The sequence below is a fragment of the Diaporthe citri genome, assembly GCF_014595645.1.
Source record: "Diaporthe citri strain NFHF-8-4 chromosome Unknown scaffold_5, whole genome shotgun sequence".
NCBI lineage: Eukaryota > Fungi > Ascomycota > Sordariomycetes > Diaporthales > Diaporthaceae > Diaporthe > Diaporthe citri.
The window spans coordinates 5,358,451-5,377,481 of record NW_025064850.1 but is presented as its reverse complement, the minus strand read 5'-3'; the positions used below and the strand labels follow the sequence as shown (position 1 = coordinate 5,377,481).

The 19,031-nt window shown below is 53.8% G+C and overlaps 4 protein-coding genes across 4 annotated transcripts; all 4 read right to left on the bottom strand.

The window, feature by feature from the left end:
- Nucleotides 1–250: 250 nt before the first annotated feature.
- Nucleotides 251–2,179, bottom strand: INS49_012011 (uncharacterized protein; the record flags this gene model as incomplete). The annotated part of the gene is made up of 1 exon (XM_043172718.1): nt 251–2,179. The coding sequence occupies one exon, from the start codon at nt 2,177–2,179 to the stop codon at nt 251–253; it is 1,929 nt and encodes a 642-aa protein (XP_043024463.1).
- Nucleotides 2,180–3,474: 1,295 nt separating this feature from the next.
- Nucleotides 3,475–5,208, bottom strand: INS49_012010 (uncharacterized protein; the record flags this gene model as incomplete). The annotated part of the gene is made up of 4 exons (XM_043172717.1): nt 3,475–3,812; nt 3,892–4,075; nt 4,137–4,460; nt 4,525–5,208. 4 exons carry the CDS (start codon nt 5,206–5,208, stop codon nt 3,475–3,477), a joined length of 1,530 nt encoding a protein of 509 aa, XP_043024462.1.
- A 643-nt stretch (nt 5,209–5,851) lies between these two features.
- On the bottom strand, nt 5,852–10,097 carry INS49_012009 (uncharacterized protein; the record flags this gene model as incomplete). Its single annotated transcript, XM_043172716.1, has 6 exons — nt 5,852–6,334; nt 6,391–6,542; nt 6,601–7,261; nt 7,331–7,709; nt 7,765–9,691; nt 9,773–10,097. 6 exons carry the CDS (start codon nt 10,095–10,097, stop codon nt 5,852–5,854), a joined length of 3,927 nt encoding a protein of 1,308 aa, XP_043024461.1.
- A 1,183-nt stretch (nt 10,098–11,280) lies between these two features.
- Nucleotides 11,281–13,803, bottom strand: INS49_012008 (uncharacterized protein; the record flags this gene model as incomplete). Its single annotated transcript, XM_043172715.1, has 7 exons — nt 11,281–11,546; nt 11,678–11,715; nt 12,497–12,735; nt 12,806–12,968; nt 13,094–13,404; nt 13,488–13,533; nt 13,724–13,803. The coding sequence occupies 7 exons, from the start codon at nt 13,801–13,803 to the stop codon at nt 11,281–11,283; spliced, it is 1,143 nt and encodes a 380-aa protein (XP_043024460.1).
- Nucleotides 13,804–19,031: the final 5,228 nt, after the last annotated feature.

Here is a 19,031-nt window from a genome sequence, read left to right as displayed (position 1 = left end):
GATAGAAAAGTGCAAATACAATATCCATAAATCAACCGCGAGCGAAGCGCCAAAAGCGCCCCACCTCGCCATACCTGGGCTGAATACGACAGACGGCGCCTGTCATCGTGTTGGCTTTTAAGTGCAAACAGACCATGTTTTTGTACGCACGAGGGCTTCCATTGCTGACCCCGCCGAGACACATTTTAACATAGCAAAGCCTCCAAATGATCGCGAGGAGCAAATGAATACCGAGTGAGGCATCGCGCAATTATCTCACAAGCGTCCGCTCCCTCTCCCACGCCTCGGCCTCCAGCCTCCCCAGCAATTCCAGCTGCTTGTCCTTGACTTTGCGCGCGCGGGTGCGACCGTGGTTCGAACTTTGAGGCCTCACAGCCGACTCGTCTTGTGATGGCTGACCCTTGCGCTTCTTGGAGGGCCGAGTCTTCGGCGTGACTGGGGCAGCGGACTTTTCTGCCTGGCCGCGGGCCATCTCAGTGGAAGCAGAGCATGGGTGCCTTGCCTTCGTGCTCCGGAGCTTCGATTCTTGCAAGGCGAGGCCAGACTTGGGCATGGGGAGTTTGAGCTCATTTGTAGGGACGACTTGTCCTGGCGCCTGAGAGACATTACCGATGCTCTGGCCGGTGCCGACATCCTCACACCCTGCTTTGGTCCTGGCTTCTCGCTTCCTCTTTTTCGACTCCTTCCTCGCCTTTTTAGCCGCTTTTTTGGCCCAAGTGCGCAACTCGGCATTTTCACCGACGGGAAGGAACGTACCGCAATTTCCAAATTTAACTTCAGATTCCACTCTGTCCAGTACGAATGATCTACTGAGCTGGTCCTTTGTTGTCTCTAGGGACTTGCTCAACTTGGCTGGCACACCTTCAACCACGACATCCGTGTAGACATCATGCTTCTCCGCTGAAAGTCCTTCGTACGGTGTTCGGACATGTAGCATTGGTGGTTCCTGGGCCTCTTCTTCCCCCTGGCCTTGCCCAGAGCTGTCCGCTGTCGAACATGCGGCACTTGAGTCGACGTGGTAGTCTTCACCCAACGAGACTGACCTCCGTGAAACCATCCAGCATCCTTCGAGCTCTGAGTTCGAGCTCGGTGATGCGATTCCACCGATCAGCTCCGAACGGGTGGGAGACTCGGAGTAACTTGGAGAGATTGAAGCCATGTTTTCGCGAGCCTTCGAACTGATACCAAACCTCTGATGAAGGGTGCGCATTTCGATTTCGTCGCTCAGGCTCCCGTCATTGGAAGGTGCATTGTAGCCTTTGGACGGGCCAGGAGCATCATGACCGGTACTGCACACCAGGCGAGCGTCTTCCAGCCGCCTTTGCAGATTCATCACACTCTGCGGTTCTTTGTGTCCGGTCTCCTCAGTCTTCCAGGCAGATTCAAATGAGCTGTTAGTAGCCTTGGCAGATGACTCTGCCACGCCGTTCTCGTCCTCGATCGAGTCAACCATCACAGTCTTATGGAGCAGATGCTCACTTCGATGGCTTGCTATGCTGGACGCAATATCTTTAAGGTCATCGCCTCGTTGAGCAGAGAGCGTAAAGGGATCGATCCAAGACGAGGGTTGTACCGTTTCGTCGAGCAACTCCACGATCGTGCCACCAAGCCAGTACCGCATGAGGCTATCCCCATCAACGCGAGAAATTATCTCTCCACTGTCCTCCCCGGCGATTTGCTTCTGGTCGGAACGGTGTCTATTTCGCATTAAGCCCAGGGATGTGCCCTTTTCGAACGTGCCGTTTTCGAACAACGGGAGGAAGCCCGATTGCCATGCCCGACAGGCAAGAAATGCTGGCGCGATAACAGTCACCGCCTGTTGGATGTCGGGACGTACCCGAGGACTCGAATGGGCCGCGTCATAGTCAATAAGTGATAGACCACTCCGGCTGACAAGTTGGATCTCCGCCATAGGGAGGTGATCATTCGGCACGTCCTGCTCCACCCCATCCGTGGCTGCCGAGTTGTCGATGAGGAATTCGACCTCAGACAGCCGCCCGTTTACTTTCATACACCGCAGCGCAGTGGGAACATTCATCTTGATCAGCTTCCCTTTTGATTGCCTAATCGTATGGCCCGTGTCGAAGAGGGGCAAGCTCTTCTTGATGTCGATGGTCATGCGCAAATTCACCACCATGCTCCTGGGACGGAGGGCGCGGTGTGAGGTTAGGAAGTCCATTGAGCTGCGACGATGTGCACAGAGATCCATGTGCACGGCGCGGTACAAGATGCGCACGCCATTGCAGTAGGCTGGCCATGAGCCAAGGGCAAGTAAGAGTGGCACTGCAACCTCTCCAAGATGGGTGCTGTGATCTGCGTTTCCAATGATGAGGGGGGTGCTGGGGCCGCCTGGGAGGATAGCATACGACAGAATCCGTTGCTGTATGTGCTGTGGGAGGTGTGTCCAAGAAAACCCCCTGAGCGTTCTTGGCTCCGTCACCACAGCTGGAAGACTATTTGAAGGACATACATCGTGAAGAGGCTCAGAAGGGTGAAGATGCAGCGGCGGTAAAGGGCCGCTTCGCTCGGGAATAGCAATGCGCGCTCCGGGATGCATTTCGAAGTTGAGCATGCTCCCAGTCTGGCTCTGACACGGGCTACAAGTCGGAGGCGAGAAAGGAGACGGACGGCCCATAAAAGAACGCGTTGAAACATCGTTCTTCTAGGAAGAGGCTGAAAACTCGAGAGCAGAAGGGTGAGCGATCGATGGGAGCAAAAGCAACACCAGGCTAACGGCCACAGGGGTGCTGAGACGATGAGGGCATCCTCCAGAATCGTCGTCGCCAATGGGTCTCACTGCATTCTTATTTTTTCTGGCCTAGATCTTGTCCAGTATGCTCGAGGTGTGGAAGTTTGGCGACTTGATTGTTTGAGAGAAACCGTCATCGGCCGGTGCACATTGCTTTTGCATGCACGTCCTCACCGGTAAGCTCATGTCTGCAACCTTCGGCTGGGCAACACAGCTGGAATTTCGCGAAGTCGAATCTTGCCAAAGCCATATCAGACGTATCACATGCTCTCTTCGCCCAAGAACGCGGAGGGGAACCGCAGCCGTCTTGCTGGTTACACGACTGCGCAAGCTGGCGAAAGAGGGCGTCTCCGGCCGCTGGGTTCGGGCCCCTGCTACCGCCCTGCAGACGCATCGGAGCTGCAGCAGCACGCATGGGTGATTGCAGGCGCTCTCGCTTGGAAGCATCGGGACTGAGCCGAGGCGTAATCGCCTTGGTTTTCCCCAAGTAGGGGCGAGAAAAAGAAACCACGTTCGCCTTGGCTGAACGATGCTTCGATGCAGCCAGCCATCGACGCGTAGGAGATCCGAGTCCGGCCACGCAGACGGAAGCGCATGCGCAATGCACGCAAGCTGCGCATAGACTATCACCAGCACTTGCACAGACCGAGAACTCAACAAGATGCACCCCAAGTATATTGTTCAGCGAGCATATCTGGTGCAGATGCGACTCCTTTTTACACTCTTCAATATACATATCTGAAGCCAGTCGTCCTCCTGTCCCCACTGCCGCCATCCCCGGCCCGGCCGCCACCTGCAAGCTCCCGCTCTTCCAATTTCTCCAGTTCCCTGTTCTCTTTCACGTGCACAAACCGCAAAACCAGCGCCAGGAGCGCGACCATGAGACAGATGACAGTGTTTGCTGTGCCTCCTGGTATGTATCGTGGGGCGGCTGTAGCCGGGTACATATATGAGCCGTAAATGGAGGCCGTATTGCCGATCATATTTGCGATGGCGATCGAGATGGAGCGCTTGACCAGGGGCCGCGGGAACGAGTTGGCTACCCAGGACACAATGATCTGGTCTGTTCACACATTGTGATATGTCAGATCTCATTACGGCTTCTGCCTACGGAGGTTATGGCTTGTTCCGGATGGACTTACAGGCGGAAACGGCGCCCATCGGCATTAGGAACATGGCGAAGAAGCGGGCTCCGATGTTGGTTGTGCCTGTTGCGATAGCGTTTCCGACTGCTGCAACAAGCATCAGGCAGACGATGTGGATCGATCGGTCCTTTGTCTGGGATGATGTCCAAGTCACGAAGACGGAGACGAGGAAGGTCGCGAACTTGCAAGCTCTGTCAGTTACAAAGTACAGGCCACCATGTTCCAAGCCAGAGAGTGCTTACCCAGACTGGAGCCGTCAGCCAAAGCGTTTCGATGCTTCCGTATCCCAGCGTTCCGACGATGGAAGGGAAGAAGTATTGGAAGGTCTGGCTGAGCAGGCTGACGTGTTGCAGAAGCACAAACAGGTACAGCCGGTAGTCTGCCAGCGCCAGTTTCAGCCCGGTCATGGTTGACGTCGCATGCCGCTCGTCCTCCTCGTTGATGTCGGCCAGGAGGCGCCAAGCTGCAAAGTGCTTCTCTTCGTCGGTCAGCCAGGGTGTTGTGGCTGGGTAGTTGGGAAGAAAGAAGCCGGACGCAATTGCTATGCCGATAGTGATTACCCCCTCCTACGAACAGGAACTCCAGTCAGTTCTCCGCCTCATCTCGCATGCCATGGGGACTCAAACTCACGATGATAAACAGCCATCTCCAGCTTGCCAATCCCAGATCTCCATCCAGGTTCCCTAGGATACCAGCCGCGAGTAGGCCACCAAACATGTTGGCAAGAGCATTGCCAGAGTAGAACCAAGCTATGCGCTGCACCAGCTCCGCTCGCGTATACCAAGAGCTCATCAGGAAGATGGCACCGGGGAAGAACGGCGCCTCGACGAAACCCAGGAAGAACCTGATGGCGATCAGAGCGCCGAACGAATGCGCTGCGGCGTTGCAGGTGCTGACCACCCCCCACAGGACCATGGCAGTGCTCAGGTACACCCGCGGCTGCACGCGCGTGATGAGCATGTTGGACGGCAGCTGCATGAGCAAATACCCCACGAAGAAGATGGACGTGGCGAGGTTGAAGTCCGTCCCCTTCATGCCCAGATCCGCCTCCAGTGAGCCCTGCCGCGCCTGAGCGAGGTTTGAGCGGTCCAGGATGTTGAGCAGGTACATGACGATCAGGAAGGGGAGGAGGTGCAGGTCGATCTTGCGCAAGAGCCGCGTCGTCCTGGCCTTGTGCTGCGATGCATCTTCATTTTCGAAGTGCTCGAGGTGTGCGACCCGTGCAGTGTCTTGGGAGGCTTTTCCTGGCTTTGCTGTTTCCAGCCCTTCCTTGTCTGGGAGCGGCTCCTCGGTTGAAGTACCGTTGGGATTCATCTTGGCAGGCGTTTCGCGTCGAGCGCGGTAGTGGTGGTGGTGGTGGTGATGGTGATGGCGGCACTGGTCTTGTCTACCAGAGTGACAGTGACACCCAAGGCGGCAGGTCAAAGCTTATATCCATCAAGCACCAACCATTTATCGATCCGAAAGCCTCCAGGTATCTACACCATCGGACGAGCTCTGTCCGAATCTCGCAGTCGCCCCCGGCCACCAGCCCACTGCCTCTACTTGGGGTTTATGGGGAAGACACTGCTCCCCCGCACACACGTCTACCATATTCCCCACAGAGTACCACAGGTCCCATATGCCGACGGCGAGCTCGGATTACTGCCTTGGGGTAAGACTCATTGTAGCCGTGGAGACCCCCGAGGCTTCCCCGCGCAATCACTTGTGGGGGTGGAGACAAGTGACGACCGACGATGGCAGATAGATCTATGTGGATGCGGAATAACACGCTTGGGTAGTGAGTTACGAAATTCCGGCTCTGATTTCCCATGTCATAATTATCTACTGACCAATGCAAGGTCGTGTTCTCCAGGACTCACGATACAAGATTTCATCATTCTGCTGTCTTCAGACCAGAACGCGTCTTGCACTTTATGTCCGAAACGGGCCGCGGTTTGATGCAAGTTACTAAATCTTAAGATGCCCTTACAAAGAATGGCCTCTGCTCCTTTACCTTGTCAACAACACATTTCCTGCTCAGCTGGTCCCCAACCGCACATCTCAGCGCCTCTGCAGTCGCCGGGCTGTCCAACACCAAGCCACTGTCACCAAGCCCGTTCTGCTTCCTCGCGGCCCTGACGGCCTCCCTCAAGGCAAAGAACACCGTCGAGCCTAGGAACAAGGGCGGTTCGCCGACCCCCTTGCTGCTCGCGATCGACCGCAGGTGCTTCCAGCTGATCGGGTTGCCCTCGGTATCATGCTTCAACATGCTTACGTTGAACTCACGAGGAATATCGCCGAACCCTGGGATCTTGTACGTCCCTGGGCCAGTTGTCGACAAGCAGCCTGTCTTGGAATTCCAGAGGGATTCTTCCAGTGTGAAGAGACCTTGGCCCTGGATGAATGCTCCTTCGATTTGACCATAGTCGAGGGCGGGATTGATTGAGTTTCCGACGTCCTACGTCTCTGGTCAGGATCACCTTCAAGAGAAGCCACAGAGTGGATTGGCCTTACCATCATGATATCTGTCCTCAGTACGTGGTGGTCACCGGTCAAGACATCCAACTCGACTTCGGTTACTGCGACACCCTGCGTCCAGTAGTAGTACATGGGCTTCGGGTCCAGGTTCTCAAATTCGTTCCAGACATATCCGATCCTCGGCATTTCTGCTCAGTTCGTCAGTATGGTAGCCTCCGGAAATTTTGGAAAGGCGACACCGCTTACTCCAGAACCCGCTCGCTATCAAGCTTACACGGTCACGATATGCCGCCATCGCAAGCTCCTTCATGGAGGCATGCTCCCCCAACTCCCGACGGTAGGGCTTCAGCCTCTCACTTAGCTTCTCGCAGGCCGCCTTGACCGCCATGCCGTTCAGGTCGCTCCCCGAGCTTGCCGCCGTCGGCGACGCGTTGGCGATGGAGTATGTTGAGCTGTCGTTTGTGTACACATCCCGGAGTGGCACTCCGAGCTCCGCCGATGCTACCTGGCACATCTTTGTGTACAAGCCCTGTCCCATTTCTGTGCCTCCGTGTGAGAGAAGTACCGTCCCGTCCGTGTAGATCTGCACGTATGCGGCGGCCTGGTTGAGATGCAACGCCGTGGCAAACGAGAGTCCGAATTTGGTGGGAATCATTGCTATCCCTTTCTTCCTCCAGCGATTTCTGGGATCGCTGTTGTATGCATCTATGGCCTTCTTCCGGGCGTCGAACTGTGCATTGCGGCGGACTTGCTCAAGCATAGTGGGTACATGCCAGTCCTCGTTGATATGCTGCAAGAAGGGTGTCCGTTGCCCTTCGACATAGAGGTTCCTGCGACGGATCTCATCGACAGGAATGTTGACTCCCTCGGCTACGGCAGATATTATGCTCTCCGTGATGAACATACCCTGCGGTCCGCCAAACCCACGAAACGCAGTGTTGCTGTGAGTATGCGTCTTGCAAACATGCCCACGAACCCACACATCCGGAATCTCATAACAGTTGTCGACATGTGTGAGAGCTCGATCCATGACGGCCGTGGACATGTCTACGCTGAAGCCAGCATTGTTGTACAGGTCGGCCTCAAGGACCATCAGCTTGCCTTCATTGGTGACGCCGATTCGCCACGTCGCCTTGAACGGGTGGCGCTGGCCCGTCGTCGCCATGTCCTCCTCGCGAGTGAGCATGATGCGCACGGGACGGTTGTGCTTGGCTGCCGCGAGGGCGCAGTAACAGGCGAGAGGCACGGGTCGCGATTCTTTGCCACCGAATCCACCACCCAGACGCTTGACCCGGACGTTGATCTTGTGGTTCGGCACCGTGAGAATCTGAGAGACAAATGTCTGTGTCTCCATACTGTTTCAAGTGTCAGAGAATGGGTGAAAAGAAATAGACGGGGCGCGCGACTTACGTGTTCTGAGTACTTGACCAGACGTCCATCTGCCCATCTTCACTCTTCGGGATGGCAAGCGCGGCATTCGTTTCCAGATAGAACTGTTCCTGTCCACCGAGCCTCGTCGTTCCCTCAAATATACGCTCGCATGCCGCAAACGGCCCGCTAAGATCCTGTTTCAAGGCCGATTCGCCCTTGCGCAGCTCTTTTCCGTACGCAAAGAAGCTTCCAGCCTGGACCGCGTGGTCAATGGTGATCAAAGCAGGCAGGTCCTCATACTCGATCTTCACCCTCCTCGCAGCTGCTCTGGCTCCGAGTTGCGTATCTGCAAGTACCACCCCGATAACCTGGCCGTGGCTGTCTACGGTGTCTGTTGCAAAGAACGGCTCATCGTGTTTGAGACTTCCCCACATGTTGAGGTCAGGTGAAGAGAGCGTGTGATGGTCCAAGTGGCCTACCACACCCGGCGACTCTAGCGCGGCAGACCAGTCGACAGACACGATCCGAGCATGTGAGCGAGTTGAGAGGACCAGCCCACAGAACAGCTCCTCGGACTGTGGTGGAATATCATCAACGTACTCGGCCTGGCCAGTGGTCTGGGCAAGGGATGACAGGTGTGGGACGGGCCTCCCCATCGTGGATGCATTACTCGTGCCAGCGTCAGCAGGAAGGGCTGGCATGTCTCGAATGCCGAAAGAAAGGCCGTGTTCGAGCTCAGACACATCCGCTGCTGATTCCATTGAGATTCCGACATCCCTCAGAGACTCGTGCCAGAAACGCAGGAATAGCGAACAGGCCAGTGTGGTCCTATATTGAGCCATCCCTCCCGGGACGTCGAAGGGCAGCCACAATTCTTTCTGTAGCGAATCGACAGCCTTTTCGAGTGTCGAGTGGTCGGGCCAGAGAAGCCCTTTCAACAAAATTTGTGTTTTCGGAGCCAGTCTCGTCGTTGGTGCCATTCCCCCATAGGAGAATACCGCATCCTCCACAAGCCCCGTGTCATCCAGCCGCACACGAAAGCATGCGGTCACGATAGCGATGTCATCCTCCTTGCGTTTGGCTTGCTTATAGGCTTTGATAGTCTCCTTGCCATCGCCGCCCAGAGGCGGCAAAGGGATCCGAACAGCAGTGAGAACTCCGTCCTGCATCTCTTCTGTCAAAGTCGTCCGTCGGTACCCTTTCACAAATTGCGACAGGGCCACTTCTTCCTCAAGTACACCTCCAGTGTCCTTGTCAAGTCTCCTGATCGTGACGCTGGCTCCTGAGGCCATCAGGACAGGGAGTGCATCCGATATGGGGCTTGCAGTGGCGATATTGCCAGCCAGCGTCGCAACATTCCGGATCTGTCTGCCCCCGAAGTACCGTAGCTGTTTGCGCAATGCATCCAGCACTTGTCCTCGCCTGCCGACCTGCGTCCGCACCTCTTTGCAGAGTCGTTCAACCTCGGTCAAGGGCACGTTGGCAGGTAGCACTACGTCATTCAAGCTCTGCCACTCTGTTTCTGAAGCATCGCTCGGGACCAGAGCCGAGCTCCGGAGCTCTTCTATGTCTCCGACGTAAACCGCGACGGGGTAGTCGACGAGCTTGAATCGCTGCTCGATCACTACCTCACTGGCCCCGCTGACAAGTTTTGCAGGTGGGTAGGCGGACTTGATCTCTAGCAGTTGGGCGAGCGTCGTTGGTCTGAACCAGAGCATTGAGCTGTCCCCATAGCAGATGGGTTTCCGTTCGTGCTTCCATAGCGAAGGTGGGAAAATGAGGTCTGTCCCAGGCTCATATGGCTGGAACTCGTAGTGGTGTGGCTCGGTGGTCACCGTGCCGCCGAGTTCTAGCACGGAGTTGGCTTTGAGGTTGTCTTGGCTCGAGACGGAAGTGCCGAGGGACGGTGCACTCTCGTCCGCCGATTCATTCTCTGAGGAGTGACTGTTGACCTTCTCGAGACTTTCTGAAGATAATGATCGGTCTTTGGGAGTACTGCTGCCACAAGAACTCGCTGGGTTGTCTCTGCAACATCCACCTGGTCGACCACAGGAGGGCAGTGATGCTGAAACTTGACTGACTGCCAGTGAGCTCATGTCTTCCTCAGTGTCGACTTTGAGGTCATCTTCCTTGTTATCAGCAACCCTTCCCTTGAGATCTTGGGTGACAAATGTCTTTGCCGCCTCTAATATCGTCTTGTAACCGGTGCATCGGCACAAATTCCCATCCAGTGCTCCCTCCAGCTCCACGTCTCTCTCACTCAGCTTGAACACGCCCTCATCCGGGTCCCAGGCATTCCTGACCAAGGCATACAGGCTCATCACAATCCCTGGCGTACAGAAGCCACACTGGCTCCCGTGCATCTTGGACATCCTCTCTTGCAGTGGATGAGGGCTCGCGACCGAGCCAATGCCCTCGACCGTGATGATGTGCTTTCCTTCGCATCCCAGCAGCGGGAACAAGCATGCATTGATGGATATATGCTTGATCCTTCTTCTAGGAGACTCCTCGCCGACTTGCACAACCACAGTACAGGCTCCACATCCGCCCTCGCCACAGCCGAGCTTGGTCCCTCTCAGCCCCGGTCGGGACCGGAGGTAGTCGAGGAGTGTCCATTGTGGGTTTGGGTTGGCGAGAACTGTCCGTCGTCCGTTCAGATAAAATACTATCTCCGAAGAGTTGTAAACAGACCCAACGAGGGGCCCGAGTTTCTGTGCATCGTGGGACAGCGTTGGTGCTGGTGCCGCTGAGGTCTGCGATGGTGCCGTTGGAAGGGTAAGAAGTGCCATATTGTCATAACAGAAACGCCATGAGGTCTGGTTGAACTTCAAAACACCGCTTCAACATTAAGATGTCGTTGAAGTCGAACTTAGGTCAGGTAGTAGATGTTTCCCCACCCCTGAAGGTTCGCCTCCCCAAGCAGTGCCGGATGCAAGGGAGACTTGATAGGCAGCTTCATCCCCTCACCTTCGCCCCAAAGCCCATGTCCCGATCTGCTCCTTCCAGTAAGGTTCTCAGTGTACTAACTACTACATGGTCCCGTGCCACTTGCACCTCAAACCGCCTGTCAGCCCCCATTCTCGCATTCCGGCATCCCGGGCGGCATGCTGCAGCTTATCGTCACTTGGACTCGCCCTTCCCCATCCTCAATGGCTCTTCCCCATTCCTGCCATCCTCGAGCTGATAGGTGAGCTTTTTGGGGAGCACAGCATGTTTAGTTCGTTGCTGCAAGCCGTGACGTTTCAAACATATTAGATCGTAGATCCAACGTCACTGCAGTTTGAATGAGGCTGCGTTCTTTAGAATGGGATTCTACGCAAAGTGCCTTGATCCGCAACAGAACAGGGCCAGAGTCAGAGCCACAAAAGGTATTTGTATGGATTAAATCACTATACGGCTCAACAGTGGGACGCTTCGTCTCTGGTCGACGTCCACCGTGGTCGTGGAATGGAGGGAGAGACGTGGTGATGCGGGAGCCCCTGTGCTTTACTCTTCATACCCAGTCGTAAGCCGATGTTGGCCTCCGTTAAGCCCACCTAGGCAAGACGGCTTCTACTAGTCATCGTCGATGATGACACCCTCTGTCTTGCGATACGCATAATCCAAGAGCTCCGCCGTCGATATGGCCTCTTCCTCGCCGAGCAGTAGCTTGACAAGATAGAGGCTTGCGTCAATCCCGCAGGAAATACCACCGGCGCTGATTACACGTATCTCCGAGTCGTTCAGCCCCGAGTCTACAAAACGGGCCTTGATCACTCTGCCGGGCTGGCCACCGCTCACCGATGCAGCGGACTTGACCCTCTCCTTTAGATCATCGTAAGCTGCCCAGTGCGTGGTGCAGAATTTTCCGTCAAAGATTCCGAGGCTCCCCAGGAACAGAGCACCAGTGCAAATAGACCTGACTGCGTCAGTTTATCAACTATTACGGCAAGAAGTATCGTGTCCAACTTACAGCAAGACTCTAGGACGCTTTGAGGGACGTTGTGGCAGCTGTGAAAAGGCAGTTATGAGTCGCATGAAGGCGGAATCACATTGACTGGCCTGTTTGGAAACAGCATCGACAGATCCTCCCGGTACAACGAGCACATCGTAGCGATGCAGAGACGCTATGAGAACATCATCGAGTTGAAAGTCATGCTGGGGAATTGTTAGTCTGGCAGCACCAATTACGTTTGAGAGAGCCATGCAACAGCTAGAGGATCTTTACCTGGACTTTGACCCCTTCTGTTGACTTTGTAATCCCACAACGGTCCTTCGATTCTGACGCGACCTGGATGTTGAATGATGTGCTGGTCCCCGATTTGCTGAGCACGTCGAATGGACCGTTCATGTCCAGCGTGTTGAAGCCGGGGAATAGCACAAGCAGCACCTCGAACCTCGTCGCGCCACCAGGGACTTCCTGGTGCAGAAGAGTCAACATTTTACTGGTGCAGCCGGACTGATGGCATGGGATTCGGCGGGGTTGGAGACTGTCAGCTTGTTTTTTTTTTTTTTTTTCTTTGAGGCTGGCGGGCATGTTCCACAGAAGTCACATCGCTCACTTGCTTACCAATCGATGCCAAGCTGGCGAGCTCCGAGCAGGGAGATGTGCACAACGTTTCGAGCAGAATGCCTGACTTAAACATGATTCCTAACGTAGACAACCTAATGGCGTCTCGCTAGATGTACTAATCTACCGCAAACATTCCTATGCCGTCTCACTGCAGATGCCTTACATTAAAAATTCAAAGTCAGGACCCATTTCTCATCCACCTGGCTTTTGTCAAAGTACCGTGTGCACAAGTACGCCCAATGCCCGGTACCCGTTGCGAGGCGGCGGCAGCCAGCGACGTACTCGCGGATATGCCCGTTGGTCACCTCATCGTCAGTCCAGGGCAGACGGGCCACAGCATCCTCACACGCTGCGTAATGCTTCTTGATCAGACCGACCATTTTAGACATGGCCTCGTGGGCAGAAGAGTTCTCGGCGTTCATGATCAAGAGGACCATGTTCTCCAGCTGACCGACGCGCTGTATTCTAGTTAGAAGACCTGCACATTCGGGAGTGCGTACAACGTGTATGGTGAAGCTGTCGACCTACAAATTCCTTCTGCACACTCAAGATTTCATTGACCAGGATGGCCAGCCTCGTACACTCCATGACTACTGTCTCCATGGCTTCATGGTACCTAATGGAGTCGGGCAGCTCGAAGTCCATGGCATACTCGTTGTGGGTGATGGAGGGAATGACGCCCACGTCTGCGCTGCGGATATCGAAATGGTACCTTCGTACCTTTTAGTCACCTGATACGGAACCTAAAGTGTTGTATTCTGGGATATTCCACAACATGAGAGACGGGGATCCGTAAAAGGAGAAGAATATGCTTACCACGGGTCGGGCAAGCGCTCGTCCTGCCTCACTGCCTGCTGGCGGGCGACGCCCTCGACGTACTCGTGGAACTCTATCCGCATGCGCTCAAGCGACGTTGGGCCCATCCCTCGTCTCAAGGCCGCGAGCACTTCGTAAAACACTTCGACCGTGCCCGGAGAGTTTGGCGGCGGGGTGAAGCAGGCTTGCGCGGCATCGGGGTTGAGACAATCGTCGAGACACTGGTGTGTCAGGTCACAAATGCGGCGCGTCCCAGCGGCATCGGTTGTGAGTTCGCCGCCCGTATCGATTTCGTCGTCGAACCAGAACACCTGAGCGTCCGTCTTGGTCAGCTTAACGCCTTGAACCGCATGGGAGAGGCGCATGGGAGAATTGACTGAGGTCTGTGACTCACCCAGTACTCATACTTGGACAACACCAGCAGCTTCTCCTTTTCGCATCTGGGATAAAATACACTAGCCAAGAGTGTGTAGTTACTCTTGGTGCGATGCTTCTTCTTCTTTTCTTCTGCCACATTCACACTGCTCACCCGAATGTTATTGAATCATTCTTCCAGGCGTCGCGGAGCTCAATAAATGCAGTCGATAAGCTGGACGGAGGGACTTCTGTCTCAAACCACTAGTCACTTACGTCTTCAGCCATTCGTCAATCTCTAGATTGACCTCATCCAGAATTTCCTGGCAGTGGATATCCTTCGGCCACGCGGGCATCAGGCTCATCAGATTTACCACATGGACCTTTCGCCCTGCACATTTCCGTACGAGCCTATCACGTTCGAGCTCCCGACGGTCTAAGCTTTTCTGAGTATCGGACTGGATTGTGACCGCCCTCGACTGGGTTGCAACAGGTGCCGGAGTACTATGCGTCGCAATCCTCACTGGGCCGCTATCGGGTGACCATGTTGGTGTACTCGGTGGGATAGTATCTAGGGCCATAGTTGCCTGATGTTGAGGTATGTATCGTGTAAAGAAATGGTTATTATCCAGTAGCGTCCGTGATAGGGCAGGATGGCACACGTGTGGTGGTAGAGGATGAGCTGTGCCCAGAGCGTTGAGTGACCTTCAACATGCTATTGAGGCGCCGGTATCCTGGAGACCAGCGGATAGATATATACCGACTGTGAACTCTGGAAAATTGATGTAATTATGTAAATTTATTTTTCTTCGGAACCATGGTACTATCTAAGCAACACCGTCATCCACTGCGAGGCCATATGACTGGGGAGCCTCCCCGATAACTGGGAAGCCTCGCGATAAGTGGCTTCTTTTAGTCGCTTCACGCTGTCTGTTATCGTGTTTGTCGAAAGGCTCCGAGGCACCCGAATGCATCTCTAGTAAGCATCCTTCACCATCTAGGCGCCTCTGCCCCCACAAAGAAGCTGTGATAATCATATCATCTAAGTCAGCTTACCCTGGCCCAGAATACGCCCCGCTGCCTGAATACGGTGAATACGCTCTATTACCTGGCGGGTCAGCATGTACGAGGGTTCATAATGGCAATGGATCAGCATCTCCTGTGCCAAGAAGGTCTCTTATCTTTTAGGGGGTGATCATGGCATGATTGAAAGCCGGAGCATTGTACAATTCTGGCCGAGGCGATGCTGCGTGAGTAACTGGTGGAGTTGAGTGACTAACCTGCTGGCAAGTACCGACATGACGAAAAGCGCACCCCCCGGGCGGACGGATGTGATGAGTCGGCCCAGAATAGCTAGCGTCCCCGCTCATTTCTTTCCTCCTCCAAAAAACATATCTTGCTCATTTTTAAGGAAGGTAAAGAGTACCGGGTTGGGACTTAAGTAGTGCTTGGGCAAGGCCTATCGGCCACTCGCTAACGCTTAACCCAGCGCCTTAATCATCCCTTTCTTAATTTAATTAGTAGCCTAGGAAAAGTGAATTTAATTGGGAGGTTTAGGAAGGGTTTAAGTTGTGATTTGGAGTATTGTTAATCTTAGCCGTTTTGGGCGGACTCATCACATCTGTCCGCCCGGGGGGGTGCGCTTTTCGTCATTCCGGGCAAGTACCGATGGAGACCTGCGTACTGGCGGAGCTTGAACCGTCGGGCTGTTTATGACAGGTCATTTAAAAGTGCAGTGTCTGCGATGCAGGTCGCTTTGGGTGGGCGGCGACAAGCAGCAGCAGCAGCAGCAGCAGCAACAGCAGGAGCACCACACACTTACGTCCTTGGATTGAATACGCCAAGATGTTTGGGGAAGGCGGCGGAAGCCGCGCTCTGTCCAATACGCCATAACTAATTTGGATGATCTTTCCGCGCTGTGGTCACTGCAGTAAGACGTTCACCGCAAAGGCGCTTACTCACGGTCAACACCCATCATTATACTCGTCTCGGAAGAAGGTGATTGCGCCATCTCGCTAAAGGTGTGACTACACTACAGCAGAGATTAACGGCAACCTATGAAGGCAAAGCGAGCTTGCTACACGTAGTCTATGCGTGTTAGTTCTGGGGGGACTCGGACGCGGCCCACCGGCCTTAGAAGATTCAAAAGGGCCGTCTGGGGCGATGGAGCGAGTGCCAAATACCAGCATATCCAGGCGATATTGATGTCATCGGGCATATAGCCCTCACGACTTTGTACTAGGGCATAGAAAGTTCAACCGGCGAGGCGTTGTCGTCCTCGAAGACCTCTCGCGCAGGGTGGCTCGTTCGGCGACCCCCTCCCCCTTCCGGGGGGAGACTTTGTCTGTGGACCGAAATTTATGCGCTATCGAGAAACCTGCTCCCCTCCATGCAAAGACTTGGGAGCAATGTCGGAAACCAAGTGAGAAGTAGCTGAATCCCAGTAATGGCGGCTTGCGCCACGTCATCCTGGAGTTGATAAAGCCTGGCCCTCTCACTTCGCGCCGTAGTGCCCCTAGATCTGGAGATCCTGGGTCTGAATTGACTGTTAACAGAATCCTCCTGAATGGCAGCCGTGTCGGTGTATGTTTCAAAGGTCTGGGGCAGTCTGATGCATCTGGAGATCTTGACTAGTTATTTCATGCACGGAGACCTTCACATCAACAATGCATATATGACGGGGTCAGGGAAGCCAGGTTTTCTCCATTGGTAAGCGGCTTCTATCAGGACCTGCTTTCACGGTGTGTTTTATTTCGTCACTAGCGATCTGATCGTGAACGGCGAGCGAGCAAGCGAGAAGACATAGCAAGGCAGGATTAAAAGAAGCTGTATTATCTCAGGGCATCGCCCGTTGGGTGGGAGAATAGCTGGTGCGAATACAAGAAGCACGACTTCCACAGACATGTTTCCGCTCTGACACAGCCCGGTATACCACCCCAAGAGCGCATTTGAGCTTTGAGGGAACAATATCCTTACAATCGCAGATCCTTCTCTCATGCATATTCTATATAAAATGCGAATAGGCATCTACTAATGCTGACTTGTGACACAACGCTTCCCTTGATTGAGTGGTGCCGAGCTGGCGACCATGTAACATGCTTATATGAGACGGCCATGTATTTTCGAATGCGATGGTCCGCAATCATACCACATATTCCTTCCGAGATACTCAGCGAGACCTATGTCTAGTCTAGATCCATTTCTAAAAGAATTTAGAGCTTTTCAACCTTCTGTCTTTGGCATCGTTGTTGGGAGGGTCGGTGATTCATTCTGCCCTTGCTGAGGTGGCTTCGCAGGTTCCCACCAAAACGACGGGTACCGCTTTTGAATGTTGTTTGTTATAAGTCCGACCACCACCATGAGGACCGACGAGAGGAGTACCACAGGTAGGAAGTACCACCCTAGCTTGTAAACTTTGGGGTCGAGAATGGGAATGAGAGCAGTCGCCCCTGCAGGAGGATGTGTCGTCTTGGTCACCATCATGCATACGATGGCGATAGAGGTCGCTAGAGAAGCAGCCAGCCAGCTCAAGCTGCTTTCGATTCCGTCGTTGCTATCGTTCCCGCGGCCACCTGCTCGGAAGATGGCAAGGATGATGAGGCCTACCAGCGCGCTTATAAAGTGGCCTCCAATGACAGCCCGTGGTTGGGCCAAAGGTACTTCAGGCACTCCATAAACGAGAACAGCGGAGGCACCCTATAGGGAAGTGTCATCATTAGCTATACTATTAATACGCGGTGCACGGTTCGCCCCTTTGCTGATATATTCTGCAAAAAGAAATGGTTCTATGACGTTATGTCAAGACAGGGACGGACGGGACGGCTGGGACCTACATATGAAGCAACCAGCTGTGGTACACCACGTTCAATAAAGTATGAAGCATGACCAAACACAGCCTGAAGAAGTGAAAGGCCACAAAATGCGCCGACAAAAGCCCAGATGAGTGAAATCCAAAGTGGCTTTGCCGGTGGCGGCTGGTCCCGCACACCAAACCAGTGAGTAACCTCTGGTGGAAGCTTAGATTGAGAGTTACGCATATTGTCGGGTTAATTCACGTAGTGGTTGGTCGCATGAGTGAGGGCCGAGTAACGAATTTAAGGTGGCAGAAGACGAATGAAATTTGGAGGTGTGAATGTAAATGTCCTCGTGCTCAAAACCCATGCAACCAACCATGTTCTTTCAACCTTTGGCAAGATTCGATTTAGTTGGCTCTCCTCAAGTCGGAACAGGCCATGGGCCCCGTGTTTTATAAGCTCGCAGAATTCTCGGAAAGGCTAGGATTTCATTACGTTAAAGAATGCACTAGCTCCGGCTGTAGACTTGGATCATGGAAATGTTAGGACGCCACTCATCTTGTGAGACATGTCAGACATGTCAGACGAGGGGTGATTCAACAGGATATTAGGAGCATGAGACATATCCTTTTGTGCACCATCTCGATAGTTGTGTTCGAGCGAAGGGGGCCTGTTTTGGCTTCTCATACCCAGCTCAGCTCATACATAGCCTTGGTGGAAGAATACACCTGGCTTCGCACCCTGGACACTTTAGGAAGCTTCAGCAACTGCCAAGATGCCCGGACATTCATAACCCCGGCTGGGCTGCGATGGTCACTGAACGTCTGCAGTGATGTAATCCTCAACCCTCAAAGTTGTGGTAGTGTCCGAGGTCAACGGACTATTTGATTCGAATAGCGCCGGCCCTGCGATGTAAGAGCGCCCCCGGAAGTGGGAAATATCTCGGGGCTGACCTGGACAAGTTGAATCCTGCGGCAGCAAAGTCTATTGGCCGCGATGTTACAACTTCCGATTTAGTCGGGGTTGATGAGCTTGCGAGGGATATAAAAGCAGGCTCTGCTCCTGGATAAATGTCAAGACTATCCAGAAATGAGAGCAAACAATTCCATTTTCAAAACCCTCCATTCCAACAGCTTGCAGACGTGGAGTTAAGGGACATGATTAAGTGTCTCTACAACGAAAGCCAATGAGGCAGAGCCGTTATTAGTCCTCAGACATTCGCGGGACGTTGTTCGCTAATGGCATGCTGAGCATTGCTTTAGCCACCAAGACTGGCTCTGTTCAGCACTTTCTTGCTGGATCGCTAAGGATCAGCCCCGAGTTCAGGAGCTTGTCAGGCCCAATGTCCAATCTTGTCGAATTCGTATCTCTCCCCAAGCATCTGCCCGCAATCCCGCCTGAAACGAGATTCAGGGACTCTACCACGCGCATCTCGACCATGTCGTCGGCAGAAATTGTCTTCCTTGAGGATGAGAACAGTCGACCATACTGCCACGCCATCGTGAAGGAGATTGAATGCTGTCCCAGCCCTTTCTGGCTCGAAACTACCTACGTGGCCTCTGACGACTTCACTAATCAAGCACATTTTCTACTTATTCCTTATACTTAGATACTATCAAATAGAAACGAGCTTTACGAGCAGCAGACTGATCAATTGAATAAAGGCAAATTCATACTAACGGGTGTGATCCTTGTCCCCAAAACCTGGACAGCACATCATGTTGAGAGGCGCAGGCAGAGAAGATCATATTGAATGAAAGTACTAGCAGATTTTTCGTGGGTGTAATTGT